General features: G+C 48.5%; 1 protein-coding gene across 1 annotated transcript in view; it reads left to right on the top strand.

The window, feature by feature from the left end:
• EFCAB8 (EF-hand calcium binding domain 8) overlaps window positions 1–19,861 on the top strand; it is a 105,021-nt gene that overhangs the window by 10,827 nt on the left and 74,333 nt on the right. The window contains 3 exon segments of the mRNA XM_063633685.1: window positions 5,946–6,064; window positions 8,576–8,679; window positions 17,318–17,453. Of these exon segments, the coding sequence (XP_063489755.1) occupies window positions 5,946–6,064; window positions 8,576–8,679; window positions 17,318–17,453 (359 nt within the window).

Raw genomic sequence — 19,861 nt, 5'->3', positions numbered from 1 at the left:
GGCTTCCTTACATATTAATTTTATACTTATTTTTGAAGCAGCAACAATTAACCATCAATTTGGCATTTCTGTTTACAGTCGCTACGAAAATTTTTTAAATTTCACAAAGCCATTATCCAGTGTTGCCATGAAACAGAGACTGTAAATTCTAGGTAGCTAAGATTCTTTCTGAAACCAATGTTAAGTCAAAGAAATATAAAGCAGGACATCATTACACTAAGTTTCTGGATCTAGTACACTAAAAAGAGTGAAACCTAGGAAAAGTTACCTACTGTTTTACAGAAGAAATAAAGACCTGCAAAAGCTGATTTTTGGTTGTATATATTTTACACACTGTGTGGAGTTGCGGCATCTGCTAATTGAAGCAGACATGCACTGTATTTATCCCTGCCCTATATCCTAGATCCCTCCCTCCCCACCCCCAACAATCTACTACCTTATACCAAGTATTGTGGATATGAGCCCAAGTCATCCCAGACAATCCAGTGAACAAGTTAGTGTAATGCACTGGTGTGAAGTGTGAGATATAAAAAAGTCCCTTTCAATCTTGCCTGCTCCTCCTTTCTTCTCCCCATCTTTTCCTTCAGCCAAAGTTTATATTTTGATGATTGCTTTTAAAAGATGCAGTTCAGCCGGGTGTGGTGGGTTCACACCTGTAATCCCAGCACTCTGGGAGGCCGAAGAGGGCGGATCACTTGAGGTCAGGAGTTTGAGAGCAGCCTGGCCAACATGATGAAACCCCATCTCTACTAAAAATACAAAAATTAGCTGGAAATCTCTTGAACCCAGGAGGCAGAGGTTGCAGTGAGCTGAGATTGTGCCACTGTACTCCAGCCTGGGCAACAGAGCGAGACTTTGTCAATGAATCTAGGAGCTGGTTTTTTGAAAAAGATCAACAAAATTGATAGACCGCTAGCAAGACTAATAAAGAAGAAAAGAGAGAAGAATCAAATAGATGCAATAAAAAATGAAAAAGGGGATATCACCACCGATCCCATAGAAATACAATCTACCATCAGAGAATACTACAAACACCTCTATGCAAATAAACTAGAAAATCTAGAAGAAATGGATAAATTCCTCAACAAATACACCCTCCCAAGACTAAACCAGGAAGAAGTTGAATCTCTGAATAGACCAATAACAGGCTCTGAAATTGTGGCAATAATCAATAGCTTACCAACCAAAAAGAGTCCAGGACCTGATGGATTCACAGCCGAATTCTACCAGAGGTACAAGGAGGAACTGGTACCATTCCTTCTGAAACTATTCCAATCGATAGAAAAAGAGGGAATCCTCCCTAACACATTTTATGAGGCCAGCATCGTCCTGATACCAAAGCCTGGCAGAGACATAACCAAAAAAGAGAATTTCAGACCAATATCCTTGATGAACATTGATGCAAAAATCCTCAATAAAATACTGGCAAACTGAATCCAGCAGCACATCAAAAAGCTTATCCACCATGATCAAGTGGGCTTCATCCCTGGGATGCAAGGCTGGTTCAACATACGCAAATCAATAAATGTAATCCAGCATATGAACAGAACCAAAGACAAAAACCACATGATTATCTCAATAGATTCAGAAAAGGCCTTTGACAAAATTCAACAACCCTTCATGCTAAAAACTCTCAATAAATTAGGTATTGATGGGACGTATCTCAAAATAATAAGAGCTATCTATGACAAACCCACAGCCAATATCATACTGAATGGGCAAAAACTGGAAGCATTCTCTTTGAAAACTGGCACAAGACAGGGATACCCTCTCTCACCACTCCTATTCAACATAGTGCTGGAAGTTCTGGCCAGGGCAATCAGGCAGGAGAAGGAAATAAAGGGTATTCAATTAGGAAAAGAGGAAGTCAAATTGTCCCTGTTTACAGATGACATGATTGTATATCTAGAAAACCCCATCGTCTCAGCCCAAAATCTCCTTAAGCTGATTAGCAACTTCAGCAAAGTCTCAGGATACAAAATCAATGTACAAAAATCACAAGCATTCTTGTACACCAATCACAGACAAACAGAGAGCCAAATCATAAGTGAACTCCCATTCACAATTGCTTCAAAGAGAATAAAATACCTAGGAATCCAACTTATAAGGGATGTGAAGGACCTCTTCAAGGAGAACTACAAACCACTGCTCAATGAAATAAAAGAGGATACAAACAAATGGAAGAACATTCCATGCTTATGGGTTGGAAGAATCAATATCATGAAAATGGCCATACTGCCCAAGGTAATTTATAGATTCAATGCCATCCCCATCAAGCTACCAATGACTTTCTTCACAGAATTGGAAAAAACTACTTTAAAGTTCATATGGAACCAAAAAAGAGCCCGCATCGCCAAGTCAATCCTAAGCCAAAAGAACAAAGCTGGAGGCATCACGCTACCTGACTTCAAACTATACTACAAGGCTACAGTAACCAAAACAGCATGGTACTGGTACCACAACAGAGACATAGATCAATGGGACAGAACAGAGCCCTCAGAAATGATGCCGCATATCTACAACTATCTGATCTTTGACAAACCTGACAAAAACAAGAAATGGGGAAAGGATTCCCTATTTGATAAATGGTGCTGGGAAAACTGGCTAGCCATATGTAGAAAGCTGAAACTGGATCCCTTCCTTACACCTTATACAAAAATTAATTTAAGATGGATTAAAGACTTAAATGTTAGACCTAAAACCATTAAAATCCTACAAGAAAACCTAGGCAATACCATTCAGGACATAGGCGTGGGCAAGGACTTCATGTCTAAAACACCAAAAGCAATGGCAACAAAAGCCAAAATTGACAAATGGGATCTAATTGAACTAAAGAGCTTCTGCACAGCAAAAGAAACTACCATCAGAGTGAACAGGCAACCTACAGAATGGGAGAAAATTTTTGCAACCTACTCATCTGACAAAGGGCTAATATCCAGAATCTACAATGAACTCCAACAAATTTACAAGAAAAAAACAAACAACCCCATCAAAAAGTGGGCGAAGGACATGAACAGACATTTCTCAAAAGAAGACATTTATGCAGCCAAAAAGCATATGAAAAAATGCTCATCGTCACTGGCCATCAGAGAAATGCAAATCAAAACCACAATGAGATACCATCTCACACCAGTTAGAATGGCCATCATTAAAAAGTCAGGAAACAACAGGTGCTGGAGAGGATGTGGAGAAATAGGAACATTTTTACACTGTTGGTGGACTGTAAACTAGTTCAGCCATTGTGGAAGTCAGTGTGGCGATTCCTCAGGGATCTCGAACTAGAAATACCATTTGACCCAGCCATCCCATTACTGGGTATATACCCAAAGGACTATAAATCATGCTGCTATAAAGACACATGCACACGTATGTTTATTGCGGCACTATTCACAATAGCAAAGACTTGGAACCAACCCAAATGTCCAACAACGATAGACTGGATTAAGAAAATGTGGCACATATACACCATGGAATACTATGCAGCCATAAAAAATGATGAGTTCGTGTCCTTTGTAGGGACATGGATGAAACTGGAAAACATCATTCTCAGTAAACTGTCGCAAGGACAAAAAACCAAACACCGCATGTTCTCACTCATAGGTGGGAACTGAACAATGAGAACTCATGGACACAGGAAGGGGAACATCACACTCCAGGGACTGTTGTGGGGTGGGGGGAGGGGGGAGGGACAGCATTAGGAGATATACCTAATGCTAAATGACCAGTTAATGGGTGCAGCAAAACAACATGGCACATGGATACATATGTAACAAACCTACACATTGTGCACATGTACCCTAAAACCTAAAGTATAATAATAATAAAAAAAAATGCAGTTCACCTCTCCTTCTAGATGTCTGAATTTATTAATGTCTATTTGTTGCCATTATATACTTTTGTTGGGCTGATGCTTTTCTTCATTTTTATTTTATTTATTTATTTATTTATTGAGACAGGGTCTTACTCTGTTATCCAGGCTGGAGTGCAGTGGTGAAATCTCTGCTCACTGCAACCTCCGCCTCCCAGGCTCAAGCAATCCTCCCAACTTAACCTCCCCAGTAGTTGGGACTACAGGCATATGCCACCATGTCTGGCTAATTTTTGTATTTTCTGTGAAGATGCAGTTTCACCATGTTGCCCAGCCTGGTCTCAAACTCCTGGGCTCAAGCCTTCTTCCCACCTCGGCCTCCCAAAGTACTGGGATTATAGGTGTGAACGCTTGCGTCCAGCCTTTATTTTATTTAAATATTTTTTAGAGACAAGGTCTGTCTCCATCACCTAGGCTAGAGTGCAGTGGCAAGATCATGGCCAACTTCAGCCTCTGCCTCCCGGGTTCAAGCCATCCTCCCACCTCAGTCTCTCGACCAGCTGGGACTACAGGCTCACGCCACTACACCTGGCTGATTTAAAACATTTTTTTTTTTTGTAGATTGGGTCTCCTTATGTTTCCCAACCTGGTCTTGAACTCCTGATCTCAAGTGATCCTCGTACCTCAGCCTCCCAAAGCACTGGGATTACAGACATGAGCCACTGTGCCTGGCCTTGCTTCTACTTTTCTTTTCTTCCCTTTTTCTTTTTTTGAGACAGTCTCACTCCATCGCTCAGGCTGGAGTGCAGTGGTGCAATCTCAGCTCACTGCAACCTCTGCCTCCTGGGTTCAAGTGATTCTTGTGCCTCAGCCTCCCAAGTAGCTGGGATTACAGGCACACACCACCAAACCTGGCTAATTTTTGTTTTTTTAAATATTTAAATATTTATTTTCTTTCTTCCTTTCTTTCTGACAGAGTCTGGCTCTGTTCCCCAGGCTGGAGTGCGTTGGTGTGCTCTTGGCTCACTGCAACCTCTGCCTCCTGGATTCAAATGATTCTCCTGCCTCAGCCTCCCAAGTAGCTGGGATTACAGGCATGTGCCACCATGCCTGGCTAACTTTTTGTACTTTTTAGTAGAGACAGGGTTTTGCCATGTTGGCCAGGCTGGTCTCGAACTCCTAGCCTCAGGTGATCTTCCCGCCTCTGCCTCCCTAAGTGCTAGGATTACATGCCTGAGCCACCCCGCCTGGCCTGGTTCTCCTTTTCTTTGGAGAGTTTTCTTTGTCTCAATCCTTCGTCTTTGTTAATTGTATGGAAGTGGGAGTTGATCTTTTTTAGTGCCTCCCCTCCCCACACTGCTGTGGGACCAGCACAGTGCTCCCATATGGCGCGTTTTCAGCCAGGATTTGTGGGGTGGTTGAATGTTGAGCAGATAAGATGCAAAACATAACCATGTGAGGACAGAAGCTTCCAGAATTGACCTAGCCTGGGGTGGCTGGGGTGGATGCTAAGATGTGAGGAAGGGAGACAGGGCCAAGAGGGGCTGGATTTGAGGTTTGAGGGGCTGGAGGAGGCAGCCTCCTAAGGGTCCTGTCTCTGGCTGGAGCCATCTCCCTTCTGTGTCCCCTGCAATGGACCAACTGAGGACTGTAGGGGAGGCAGCACTTAGACTGCCTTGAACCGAGCACACCTGGTAAACATGGTGTTGTTTTTTTTTTTTTTTTTTTTTTTGAGACAGAGTTTTCGCTCTTGTTGCCCAGGCTGGAGTGCCGTGGTGCAATCTCAGCTCACTGCAACCTCCGCCTCCTGAGTTCAAGGGATTCTCCTGCCTCAGCCTCCCAAGTAGCTGGGATTACAGGCACCCGCCACCGTGCCCAGCCAATTTATTTTTGTATTTTTAGTAGAGACAGGGTTTCACCATGTTGGTCAGGCTGGTCTTGAACTCCTGACCTCAAGTGATCCACCTGCCTCAGCCTCCCAAAGTGCTGGAATTACAAGCGTGAGCCACCGCGCCTGGCTGTAAAGGTGGTCTTCAGTGTGTCCCCCTCAGCACCCAGACACTTGAGAACTCCGTGGCAGTGATGGGCCGAGGGACTTGTGAGGAAGGGGATGATGCTGTCTGTTCTCTCTTTGAAGCCCTGGGCATGGACGCCTTCATCAAGGCCATGAGGAAGGTTCTGAGCAGTGTGTCAGACGAGATGCTAGAGGAGCTGTTTTTGAAGGTGGACTCGGACGGTGAAGGCTTTGTCACCTGGGTGAGGAGGGTGCCCCTGCTTCCTCAGGTGCTGGAGGGAGGCTGGAGGGTCCAGTCCTTGACCAGTTGGTGGGGCTGAAGATGGGAGGCCATCACAATGTGGGAAAGCCTCCCTGTGGATTCCGGCCCCAGCCGGGGGACTTGCCTGGTGGAGAGGTCCCTCCTTAGACCTGTGTGAGCTGAGTTCCTGGCAGCTCATTCCCCAGGGACAAGTGTCATTGGCTCCTGTGTGAGGCCTACTGAGTGTGCAGCGGTGACCCCACCTGCCACGCGGCTGTGCTGCCCACCAGCCTCCCATTTGGCTTGGGGGATTCAAGCTGGTACCATGACCATCTCATGACCCTTCACTGTCACTCAGGAATAGACCAGCCTGTGGCTGTTACATCTAAAAGTGTCAGGCTTTTACAGCATCATAATAATAATGCTTTCATGTTTTTCTGGTTCTAAACGTTTGACAATGGGAATATACAGCTTTTTAAGCATACAGAAAAGTACCAAGGGTAGTCTGACAAATTGATGTAGCAAAGATGACAGTGATAACTAGCATTTACACCAAGCACTGTGCTAAGCTGTCTATGTATTATTTTAGTTAAACCTCATAGGAATCCTATGGGGCAGGTGCTATTACTTACCTGTATTTCGGCTGGGCGCAGTGGCTCATGCCTGTAATCCTAGCACTTTGGGAGGCCGAGGTGGGTGGATCTCTTGAGCTCAGGAGTTCAAGACCAGCCTGGGTAACGTGGTAAAACCCTGTCTCTACAAAAAATACCAAAAATTAGCCGGGTGTGGTGGTGCATGCCTATAGTCCCAGCTATTTGTGGAGCTGAGCTGGGAGGATTGTTTGAGCCCAGGAGGTTGAGGCTGCAGTGAGCTGAGATTCTGCCACTGTACTCCAGCCTGGGTGACAAAGTGAGACCATGTCTCAGGAAAAAAACAAAACAAAAAACTTACCTCCATTGGACAGATTGGGAAACTGAGGCATGAGGAAGTTAGGAGTTTGCCCAGGGCTTGAGACTCATGAGCGCTGGAGCCAGTCAGTATTCAAACCAGGGAGGGTGCCTTGAGAGTCCCTTTGTTAACTGCCGTCTCATAGCTCTCCTCAGCATAGGTATACATTCTGGGTTTTATTCTTCTTAATTTTCTTGTTTTTATTTCTCTTTTTTTTTTTGAGATGGAGTCTTGCTCTGTCGCCCAGGCTGGAGTGCAATGGCATGATCTTGGCTCATTGCAACCTCTACCTCCCAGGTTCAAGTGATTCTCCTGCCTCAGCCTCCCGAGCAGCTGGGACTACAGGCACCTGCCACCACACCTGGCTAATTTTTGTATTTTTAGTAGAAACGGGGTTTCACCATGTTGGCCAGGCTGGTCTGGAACTCCTGACCTCTGGTGATCCACCCGTCTCAGCCTCCCAAAGTGCTGGGATTACAGGTGTGAGCCACCGCACTCAGCCGTTTTTATTTCTCTTAATGTTCTATAATAAACATTTCCTTTAGAACTATGAGGCCAACTAAAAGAAAAAGAATAAAAAGCAATTTAACCCCCTCGCATTCCTAGCATTCTCAGGACTTTACCCAGTGGTCCTTCTCTACAACCCCCTGTTTCTCGTTATAGCTTCATATGGTGGCTGCTTTTGGCCTTGGCCATGTTTTCCAGCAGCTGGGCAGCAGAATGGAGTCTGGAGTTGTGCCAGTGGCCCTGGTGTGGGTGCTCCCTGCTGTTAACTTGATGTTTGAGCATGGGCATCTCACATCCTTATAGGGGCCTGAGTTTTATTATCCGTAGGGGAGAGTGAATAAAGAGCTCCCAGGGCGATGCCAGTTGTGGGGGTGATCTGAAGATGCACTTAGCGCTTCAGGACGGCTAGGGAGATGCTGTCGTGCTCTTTCAGTGAATGCTGTGAGCAGGCCCTTCCCATACTCAGGATTCAAGAACAGGTCTGCTGTCCAAGCACGGTGGCTCACACCTTTAATCCTAGAACTTTGGCAGACCACTTGAGCCCAGGAGTTCGAGACCAGCCTGGGCAACATGGTGAAACCCCGTCTCTACAAAAAATACAAAAATTAGCTGGGAATTGTGGCATGCATCTGTGGTCCCAGCTACTCAGGAGGCTGAGGTGGGAGGATCACTTGAGCCTGGGAGATTGAGGCTGCAGTAAGCTGTGATCACACCATTGCACTCCAGCCTGGGTGACAGAGCAAGGCCCTGTCTCAAAAGAAAAAAAAAGGCCAGGTGTGCTCATGGTTATAATCCCACCACTTTGGGAGGCTGAGCAGTGAACTGTGATCACACCACTGCACTCCAGCCTGAGTGACAAACAGAGAAAGAGCAGGTCTGTTGCTTGGCCACTTGCCCTGGCCAGTACTTGGGAAGCAGCCACCAGAGTCTGTTGGAAGGGCCTGGGAGAGACAGGGTGGCGAGGGGGACCCTGGGAATCAGGCTTGAGTTCTTGAAACCGAAGGCTGAGACCATTTTGCCAATACCCTGCCTCCCTTGTGCTTTCTTTCTGAGGCAGCAAAAGTATGTGGATTACATGATGCGTGAGTTCCAGGGAAAAGAGGACATGCGAAAGAGCCAGTACCGCCTGCACTTCTACCTTCCCATGACGGTCGTCCCCCTGTAAGGAGCCTCTTCCTGGGCCTTGGTGGGTGGGGTGACTGGAGAAGTGCTGGTGCCAGCCTGCAGCGAGCCCCTCCCTCAATCCGTGACCTCGCTGGTGCTGACCAGGGGCTGGCATCAGCCTGCTGCCTGATGTCCTTTGGCTCATTTCAACCTCACAGCCCTGTAAGTGTTAGGACTAAGGTACGTGATTTGTCCCCATTTGATAGATGAGGCCACTGAGGTCTGGAGAGGTCAAATGGCTGGCCCCAGGCCAATAGGTAGAAAGTGGCAGGGCTGCTGTGTTTGGCCCTCTCAGCCCCCATTCCCCAGTATACAACATTGCTTCGTCTGCTTCCTGTGTGCTAGTTGGTATGGAGTGGGTCTGGCAGTTTCATCACAGGTGGCACAGGTGGCCAGCACAGGCAGGAACAGGAGTTTCCTCCCAGGCAACAGGGAGGGAATTGCTCCTCAAGCCCCCAGCCAGGCCCTGGAGGCCTCAGCGTGGCTGGCCTCAGGAGCAGGTCCCTCTGTCACTCCTGGAGCTGGCGGCACTGCCCTGCCTTGGCTTCTGCCTGACCCCTCTGCTCATTCCTCCTCCTCGTGGCTCCTCCACCCGCTGTGCCCACTGCACCCTGGCTTTGCAGGGTAGGAAAACTGTCTTTTCCCTCTACCCATCTGAGGTTCATTGGCAGGGACCTCTCTAAGCGAAGACAGAGTCACAAGGATGAGCATACAAGTTTATTTAATATAAGTTTTACACGACATGGGAGCCTCCGTAGGAAATGAAGGCCCTAAGAGACAGATAACCTGAGGGTTTTCATGCTAGGTTCAATGGAGGGTGGAAAGCTGTGGAAAAATAAGATAGAACAGAGGGGCCACGAGCCAAGTGTAATACATGGCGGAAATAGCAAGGACGTTAGTTCAGATTCTTGTCTGTGTCCCTGTGTCTTCGGGCACCCCTCACATGAGTCTTATGACCGGCTTCAGGGGAAGGTCAGACAGTCCTTCCTGAATATACTGCTTCTCAAATTCCTTTAGTTTAACAGACTCAGTATGCTGCGGTGCCCTATTTGGGGGTAGCATGTCTCAAACCCCCTCAACCTCTTCTGTCTGTGCCAGGGGTTGATCTGCCTCACTGTGTGTTCCTCCGCCTGGACTCCCTAAGCATGAGGAGCACTGCGGGGGCTCTGACCTGCTGGGCCCGGGCTGCCCAGGTCACTGGCTCCCTTCCTGCAGTCCGCCCTGGAGCACTGCTGCCTGGCACAGGTGGCCAGGTGGGGATCTGGATCCTGAGGTACAAGGTGTGGCAGCCTACATCTGTGACCAGGTCAGGAGGGAGCTGTGGGTGGGTCTGTCCTAAGACCCAGACCAGGCCACGGGGAAGACCAAGAGCTGGAAGGCAGCCCCGGCCCTCAGGCAGCCTGGGGTTTAATAGAGAAGGCGGCTTGAATGAAAGTCACCCAAGGGTAACTTTTTTTTTTTTTGAGACAGAGTCTCGCTCAGTCGCCCAGGTTGGAGTGCAATGGTGTGATTTTGGCTCACTGCAACCTCCGCCCCTTGGGTTCAAACGATTCTCCCGCCTCAGCCTCCCAAGTAGCTGGGATTACAAATGCCCGCCACCATGCCTGACTAATTTTTTTGTATTTTTAGTAGAGATGGGGTTTCACTGTGTTGGCCGGGCTGTTTGTGAACTTGTGACCTCAAGTAATCTGCTCACCTTGGCCTCCCAAACTGCTAGGATTATAGGTGTGAGCCACTGTACCCGGCAATAACTTAAAACAAAATTTTGGTTGGGATTTAATTGAGAAATAACCAATAAATATGAATGATAAGAGATTTCATAACTGTATTTTTTAAACATTTACTGGTTTATTATAAAGAATATTACAAAGGATACGGATGAACAGATGTGTAGGGCGAGGTATGGGGAGAGGGATGCACAAGCTTCAGGAACCTCCGTGTGTTCAGCCATAGGGAAGCTCTCGGAACCCAGTCCTCTGGGGTGTTTAGTGGAAGCTTCATGACATCAGCATTCCTGCCCCTAGGGCATAGGGCAGGACTCTGGGGCTGTGGGAGTTAGGAACTGTGGATAAAACATATATATATATATAAAACACTACAGGCCCCCACTCCTGGTTTTTGAACACAGAGAACACAGCTCCCTTATAGCAAAAGAATACACAACTCAAAAGATACTGGCACATTACTAGAGTCCCATTTAGTCATTAATAATTCATCCCATCCGTCATAGTATATGAATGTCTCCCAAGCTGAGGCCACTCAGGTTTGTAGGCTTCCTTTCAATCTTGTCAGGTTCCAAAAGCTGGAGTTGGCTTGACAAATAAACCTCTCAGGCATCTGGAATCATTGAGCTAAGAGACAATGTCATCTCTCTTTTCTTTTTTTTTTTTTTTTTTGAGATGGAGTTTTGCTCTTGTTGCCCAAGATGGAATGCAGTGGCATGGTCTCAGCTCACTGCAACCTCTGCCTCCCGGGTTCAAGTGATTCTTCAGCCTCAGCCTCCCAAGTAGCTGGGATTACAGGCACCTGCTACCATGCCTAGCTAATATCTATGTTTTTAGTAGAGACGGAGTTTCACCATGTTGACCAAGCTGGTCTCGAACTCCTGACCTCAGGTGATCCATCCACCTCGGCCTCCCAAAGTGTTGGGATTACAGGTGTGAGCCACCTCATCCAGCCAGTCATCTCTTGCTCTGAGAACTCCTTCGAGTTGTTGGTGTAATACTGGATTTCTCTCCATTTAATCCATTTATTCATCTTTACCCTCAGCTAGTATTCCTCCTTTTCTCCATTTGTCATTTATTTTTACCCAAACTTTTCCTCCTTTGCAAAGGACATCAGGTTCAGCCACTGTGCCCATCTGGATCGCTGGTAGCAATGCTACTGTAGTGAGTGCCTCCCCTCAGTCCATTCTCATTCATAGAGAATAGGGTTACACGAGTTCCAAACTCGCGAGCCATTTTTACCATGAGGCAATATAGCTGTATTTATTTTTAACCCCCATTTTGCCAGATGGGATGAAGGCACAGTCCACCCCCATCAGGCCTTTAGGGAATTCTGACAACGTTTTAAAACATGGTGACTGTTTTTTGCTTAGAAATTATCCCTGCCCAGGCACGGTGGCTCATACCTGTAATCCCAGCACTTTGGGAGGCCGAGGTGGGTGGCTCACCTGAGGTCAGGACTCCTGGCCAACATGGTGAAACCCTGTCTCTACTAAAAATACAAAAATTAGCTGGATGTGGTGGCAGGCACCTGTAATCCCAGCTACTTGGGAGGCTGAGGCAGAAGAATCACTTAAACCTGGGAGGCGGAGGTTGCAGTGAGCTGAGATGGTGCCACTGCACTCCAGCCTGGGTGACAGAGTGAGACTCAAAAAAAAAAAAAAAAAAAAGAAATTATCCCTGCTTCCAACACTTGTAATTGGACCCTAGGACAACTGGACCTACAGGTAGGGGAGAAAAAAAAATTTGTTACCGGAAAGAGGTTCCGATCCAGACTGCAAGAGAGGGTTCTTGAGCCTCATGCATGAAAGAATTCAGGGCGAGTCCGTAAAATGAAATCAAGTTTATTAAGAAAGTAAAGGAATAAAAGAGTGGCTACTCCATAGGCAGAGCGGCCCCAAGGGCTACTGGTTGGCTATTTTTATGGTTATTTCTTGGTTATATGCTAAATGAGGGGTGGATTATTCATGAGATTTTTGGGAAAGGGATGGACAATTCCTAGAACTGAGGGTGTCTCCCTTTTTTAGACCATATAGTGTAACTTACTGATGTCGCCATGGCATTTGTAAATTATCATAGTGCTGGTGGGAGTGTCTTTTAGCATGCTAATGAATTATAATTAGCATATAATGAGCAGTGAGGATGACCCGAGGTCACTTTCGTTGGCATCTTGGTTTTGGTGGGTTTTGGCTCGTTTCTTTATCGCATGCTGTTTTATCAGCCAGGTCTTTATGACCTGTACCTTGTGCCAACCTCCCATCTCATCCTGTGACCTAGAATGCCTAACCTCCTAGGAATGCAGCCCAGTAGTTCTCAGCCTTATTTTAACCAGCCACTATTCAAGATGGAGTCGCTCTGGTTCAAATGCCTCTGACAATTTGGGTAAGAAAGAAAAAAGTAGTCATTTTGCAAGTGTATTCCTCCCTTGGCACAACTGCATAGTCATACCAGCATCCTCCCCACTTTTCTTCCCACATCAACCAGAAAAACAGAAAATCTAGTGAGGACACTTCTTGGTCCCACTCCTGCTGAAGGTGAGCACACACTCTTGAGGGTGGGTAAGCCAGCCCTTCATGCATCCTTCCCCTCCGTTTTAGACAACTAGTGTTTTGATTGCCTGTTGTGCTTTCTACCAGCAATGGGGTTCTCTGCCATTGTTGGACATTATGAGCTGAAGAGTTAGTTTCTTGGTCTGAAGAAATGACAGTCGGCCTCCAAACCTGTCTGACATCTTCTGCTCTGTGCTTTTATGGCACTCTGAGCAAAGCCCACTCCAGAGTTAGTGTCTCTTCCTGTCCAGACCCATTTGTAGCCCTCCAGGGCTACCAGCATCAGTCTCAGCTGTCAGCTGTGTTTCAGGGCCTTCCCACAGGGACTGTGTCTCATGGCCATTGGCAGTCTCTGTCTCTCTTGCTGACAAACAGAATGGTTCTTCCTGGCATAATCTGCCTGAGGGAGTACAAAAGGAACATGTCTAGATTCAGCCCATCTCCACACTTTGCAGCTCCCCACTAGTTACTCATTTTATGAAACCATGTGGCCACCTCATGGGAGCACATGGGGATCTCTGCTTGTCAATTCCGGTCAGCTTCTGAACCTGGGAGTTCTTCTGAGGGGCATTGACTTGTTCAGCTTTAATGCACCCCTCAAATCTCCACAGGGCCGTGCTCCACGGGGCATGCCTTCAACAGGCCAGGTTTCCCTGGCCCTCTTGCCTGAGTGCATGGCCAGGCCATTGACCACTGCCTGTGAGTCAGTAAAATCCCAAACACAGGAGCTTCCACCACTGTTCAATTCTTCCATCACTTAGAAAAACAGCATGCAAGGCCGGGTGTGGTGGCTCACACCTGTAATCCCAGCACTTTGGGATGCCAGGGTGGGCGGATCACCTGAGGTCAGGAGTTCGAGACCAGCCTGACTAATGTGATGAAGCCCCATCTCTACTAAAAATACAAAAATTAGCCAGGCGTGGTGGCATGTGCCTGTAATCCCAGCTACTCGGGAGGCTGAGACAGGAAAATCGCTTGAACCCAGGAGGCAGAGGTTGCAGTGAGCCGAGATTGCACCATTGCCATCCAGCCTGGGCAACAAGAGTGAAAACTCTGTCTCAAAAAAAAGAAAAACAGCATGCAAATGCAGTTCAGCCCACTGAGGCTGATCAGTTTCTACCTTCGTTGCTCCAAGTAGCAGCCCTCCAAACGGAATATTGTCCATTCACTTTGAAACTGTAAACCCAGCATTTCCTTGTTGGTCACTTGATGGCTGTTCACAGCACACTGTCCAAGTGTCGATAGAACCCAGCAGCACCTCACACAGTTCCAGAATCAGTCCTGGGGTAAAGAGGCTCGCAGCTTGTGAGTATCTCTTGCTTGCATTCCCCAGGTAGCAAGATGCTGAGTAAACCATTTCCATTTTATTGTATTTATTTTTTGGGATTTTATTTTTTGAGACAAGGTCTTGCTCTGTGGCCCAGGCCAGAGTGCAGTGGCACTATCTCAGGTCATTGCAACCTCCGCTTCCTGGGTTCAAGTGATTCTCTTGCCTCAGCCTCCTGAGTAACTGGGATTACAGGTGGCCGCCACCACGCCTGGCTGATTTTTTGTTGTTGTTGTTGTTTAGAGACAGAGCCTTGCTCTGTTGCCCAGGCTGGAGTGCAGTGGCGTGATCTTGGCTCACTGCAAGCTCCGCCTCCCGGGTTCATGCCATTCTTCTGCCTCAGCCTCCCGAGTACTTGGGACTACAGGTGCCCGCCACCGCACCCTGCTATTTTTTTGTATTTTTAGTAGAGACAGGGTTTCACCGTGTTAGCCAGGATGGTCTCAATCTCCTGACCTCATGATCTGCCCGCCTCAGCCTCCCAAAGTGCTGGGATTACAGGCGTGAGCCACCATGCCCAGCCTAGTTTTTGTATTTTTAGTAGAGACGGGATTTCACCATGTTGGCCAGGCTGATCTTGAACTCCTGATCTCAGGTGATCCACCTGCCTTGGCCTCCCAAAGTGCCGGTATTACAGGGTGAGTCATTGCTCCTGGCCACCCATTTCCATTTTATTATGGAATTCTTCTGGCCTCTGTAGGCCCCATTAGAGCATTTCTCTGATATCACCTAAGACATCTGGGTATTTCAGGTTTCAAGATAATTTTATGTCCTTCAGTCATAGGGGTAGCTTCAGTTAATGTCCCATAACAAGGTGGTAAATGCCCCTCAAGGGGACATTCCCTAGTCCAAAGTCCCAGTAGTTGTTGCAGGGAGGCTTTTGTCGTAAGCCCCAGGAAACACTCCACAGAGGGCTATCTGGTGGAGAATTTGTCCCTGCCAGCGCTCTAGCTTCTACTCTGCACTGTGTGGGCCTGGGCAATCTTACTGGTTCCCATTTAGCATGTCCAGTTCATATAACTCGAAGGGCGATTTACATACTTCTGTTTTACAGCAGTAGGAAGGGGAGACATTCCCTAATTAGATACAGTGCTCATTCCCATGATACAATCAGATAAAAGCAACCACTTCACATGAAATATGTTCAAATACATAACTGTACATTTTGGCATGAACACATTGCTTGATGAGGTCAAGCCTTCACTGGTCTATTTCTTTCTTTCTTTTTTTTTTTTTTTTAGACGGAGTCTCACTCTGTCACCCAGGCTGGAGTGCAGTGGTGCAATCTTGGCTCTGTGCAACCTCTGTCTCCCGGGTTCAAGCGATTCTCCTGCCTCAGCCTCCTGAGTAGCTGGGACTACAGGCGTGTGCTACCACACCTGGCTAATTTTTGTATTTTTAGTAGAGATGGGGTTTCACCATGTTGGCCGGGCTGGTCTCGAACTCCTGACCTCAGGTGATCTGCCCACCTCCTGACCTCAAGTAATCCTCCTGACCTCAAGTGATCCCCCTGACCTCAAGTGATCCACTCACCTCAGCCTTTCAAAGTGCTGGGATTACAGGCGTGAGCCACCCTGCCCGGTCAGGTCTTTCTATTTCTTTGGGCCATTTAGATCTCAAGGGTGTTTAAAGGTCCTGAAACAAAATGTCAAGAGGCTTGTTCCTATTTTCTCCTATTTATTTGTTCAACCTACAGACCCGGAGAGCATTTCCAACTTGGTGGGGAAAATAAACGAGTAATATTTAATCACCTTCATGAAAGAGTAACTTTAAAACGTTGGCTTACCTTTACTGAGCCTGGGCCAGGTGCACCAAATGCAGCCTCTCATCTGATCCCACCACAGCCCTAGGAGGTGCAGGTGCTGCCATCATGCAGGTGAGGAAACCAAGTCCTCCCTGAGATGGCATTTCCTTAGGGCTGTCTTCCCTTTTCCTAGCTGTCACCTATCATCCCATTCTGCACAGTCTTTGGCCCTGACAGAAGTGGCAGGGTTGGAAGAGACGAGAGGGCAACTGAGAATATTCATCACAACCTGCCCAGAGCCATGGGCTGAGGATAGGAGAGAGGAGAACCGTGTCCAGACACGTTTCCCTTGCTCTTCGGCAGAGATGGTGATAGCAGCTGAATTTTCACAGTGGCTTGGGTTATCCTTCAGCCCAGGGTCAGACCAGGCCCACCGGATTTGGAAAGGGCCCTGGAGGAGGAGGCACAGTGCCTGGGTTCTAGTTCCAGCCCTACTGGTAAATAGGAGATAACTCCAGGCAAATGATTATCCCCTGGGCCCCTGTAGGATGAGGTAATATCACCTGCTCTACCAGGGCTCAAAGATTGGGGAGATCAAGTAGGAGGGTGTGTGCCATGCCATGTTGGGAAGCTGGAGTGGCAGGGACTCTTGATGGCCAGATAGCTGGCTTAGCCCACTTGGGTGCAGGGAAGCAACCCCTAGAGGGTAGCATCAAAGCCTGTGTGAATGCTCAAGGGCGGCCTCCTGCGAGGCCAGGCCTGCCCCCGGAGCTGTTGGCTGTAGGGTTTGGTGTGTGGGACCCTAATTCCCCACTGCTCCTTGTCCACTTTGATTTCATCCTTCGGTTCTGTTCCCCCCTCTATCCCAGAGCACTAGAGCAGTTGCTAGAAAGTGCTGTTTCTCAGTTTTCAGCCTCAGGCTCCACTCTGCTCACCCTCTGTGGGCAGTTTTTCCTATGAAAGAAGCTTTGCGAACAACCTCCATTCTGTCTCCTCTGTCCCATCACGTCGCGAGGAGGCTGGCTGGCTACTTCGTGGGATAAGCCTGTTGCTTCTCGCTTCTGGAGCCTCATATCAGCTTCTACGTGGGGCCCTTTTTCTTTTGGCCACTGTTGATGATCCAGTAGTGGAGGAGTCTGCTATGGTTTTCTGGCATGCGCATGTGCGTGCGTGTGCGTGACGCTCCGCCAGCTTTTGTCCCTCCTCCTCGGTGGCCCTCTGTTCTGCCGCAGGTGCCCCCTCCCTGAGCTGTTTTTGCTTGGGCTCTTCTCCCTCTCATCGCCTCCCACAGGAACCATGGCTGTGAGGTGGTGAAGGTGGTGTTTTTAAGCCACCAGTTCAAGAAGATTGGGTGTTTCCTGACTGTCACCAAAGACGGAATCCTGCAGTTCTGGTCTGAGTCCTTCTCGCTGATCAGCTCCTTCAGGGTGAGTGGGGCCCGTACACATGGTGCACACATGGGTCATTGGAGAGCCTCTGCCTTAGTACCCTGATGGTGAAGGTGACCTGGAGCCAGGCAGATTCATGGTCTAAGCAGCCTGGACTCACAGTCACAGCACCTGGGTCCTGACTTGGCTTCACTGTGGGAGCCACACGTTTCCCTTCTGCTAAGCGGGATTCCACCTGGATGTCCATTCCATGCGGGCGTCTCACAGACCCCTCAAACCCATTAGCCCAAACAGGTGTCCCTTTAGCTGTCCCTGCCCACCAGGTTTCCTTCTCTTGCACCCCCATCTCAGTGAATGGCATCGTCATCCCCAAGACTCCTGTGCTAGGGGTCAGCTGCTCCCACGCTGTCCCCACATCCTACTGATTCGGGCCTTTTGCCTGGTCCAGGCAAGAAATCATAGTGGTTATGAGCATGGGCTCTGGAGCCCAACTCCCAGGGTTAGAGTCCTGACTGTACCACCTGCAAGCTCTGCGACCTGGACAAGGTACTATATACGCCCTGTGCCTCAGTTTCCCCATCTGTCAAATGGGGCTAGTTACAGTGCTTCTTCACAGTCCTTTTGGGAACACGTGATGACATAATACATGTGTAGTACTTGGGGCAAGGCAGGGCATGCAGCAAGTCCCCGCTGGATATATTGTCTTTGTGCTGCCAGCTCCTGGCGGAGAGTAGTAAGTGAGAAGACGCTCAGGAGAACCCGCTGTGTACTTGCTCGCCAGGCTAGTCCAGAATCCTCCAGCAGACGAGGAAAGCACTGCTCTCCAGGGCTCTACAGAAAGGTTGATTGAGAACGCAGCCCCCAGATGAAGGGCTTTCTGAGCCTGTGTAACTGCAGAGTGATTCACAGTTGCATCAGGGCTCATCCTTTGAGGAAGAAGAGGCCTGGGTGGAACTAGGGTCTGTGGGGGTCCTGTGGCTCTCCTGGGTGCACCAAGGGGGAGTCACGGTCACCATCCTGAGGCTGTGGCTTCCATAGCCCTCCACCTTCCCTCTCTGTGTGTGGACTGGGGCAGGGTGTGTTGCAGCCAGAGCTCCTGCTTGTGGCTGCTACATGGTCACCAAAGCACCTCCAAAGGCTGAAGGGGACAGAGGAAGGCTCTCTGGGAAGGCCCAGCAGACCTGGATTCTTCCTGGAGGGGCTGCTTTGGCAGGAGTAGGCCTCCCAGGACCACACACCCACCGTCATGCAGATGGAAAGACCTCAAGTTTGAGGCGGGGCCTGAGCTCCACTCAAGAGCTATGTGATCTTGGGTGCAGGTCACTGAAACTCCCTAGGGCTCTTGGTTTTTCTGAACAGTGCGGGGGGTGAGAGTTACCAAGCTGCTGGTGTGTGTGGGTTAGACCCCAGCCCTGGGCAGGAGAGAGGGGCTCAGGAGGGTTCTGGTCCATTGTTTCACTGCCAGAACCACCTGGGGAGCCCAAGAGCACAGTCCTCTGTGCTCTTGGTGCTCTCTGAGTTCTGATGGAACAGGCTCCTCTCTGCCCCTGCCTTCCCTATTCCTTCTGATTATCCATCTAGAGGAATTGGTTTACGCTCCTCCCTGCTCCTTCCTCCCAGCTTTTCAGATTGTACTTCTTTCTGCTTTCTTCAGTTCAGAACCTGTGGTGTCATTCAAAGAGTAAAATACAGCGCCAGGCGCGGAGGCTCACGCCTGTAATCCCACCACTTTGGGAGGCCGAGGCAGGCAGATCACTTGAGGTCAGGAGTTCGAGACCAGACTGGCCACCATGGTGAAACCCCATCTCTACTAAAATACAAAAATTATCCAGGCGTAGTGGCGCACACTTGTAATCCCAGCTACTCAGGAGGCTGAGGCACGAGAATCACTTGAACCCGGGAGGCAGAGGTTCCAGTGAGCCGAGATCGTGCCACTGTGCTCTAGCCTGGGCGACAGAGCGAGACTCCATCTCAAAAAAAAGAGAGTAAAATACAGATTCCTTAGGTGGCCACACCTACCTCGTCTCCGGTTCCTCTCCAGCTCTAAGCCGAGTGGGCTGGCCTCCCTCTTCCCCAGGACACAGCAGCTCATTTCTGCTGACCTGGCTCTACTCGTGGCTTTCCCTGCCTGGAGTGCCAGCTCACATTCTCTCTGTGTACATGCTACACAAGTGCAGGAGGCACCAGTGCTGAGCTCCTACTGAGTGCTGGGCACCACCCTCAATGCTTTAACTTTCATTATTCCATTCATTCCTTGCAACTTTGCAGAACAAATCCTCGGTTTGTAAGCCACTTTGACCAGGTGACACCTGCAGATGGAAAACAGGATTCAGACCTATGGAGGGGCAGACAGAGGAAGTCAGTCTTCCTTCCCTCAGTTCCTACTTCCTCTCCCTGCAGGCAAATGCTATGACCAGTTTTGGGGTGCTCTTCCGTGGCTATCCTGT

The sequence above is a fragment of the Symphalangus syndactylus genome, chromosome 24 (genome assembly GCF_028878055.3).
Source record: "Symphalangus syndactylus isolate Jambi chromosome 24, NHGRI_mSymSyn1-v2.1_pri, whole genome shotgun sequence".
NCBI lineage: Eukaryota > Metazoa > Chordata > Mammalia > Primates > Hylobatidae > Symphalangus > Symphalangus syndactylus.
Note: the sequence above shows the minus strand (reverse complement) of the source record. Positions and strands in the feature narration are given on the sequence as shown.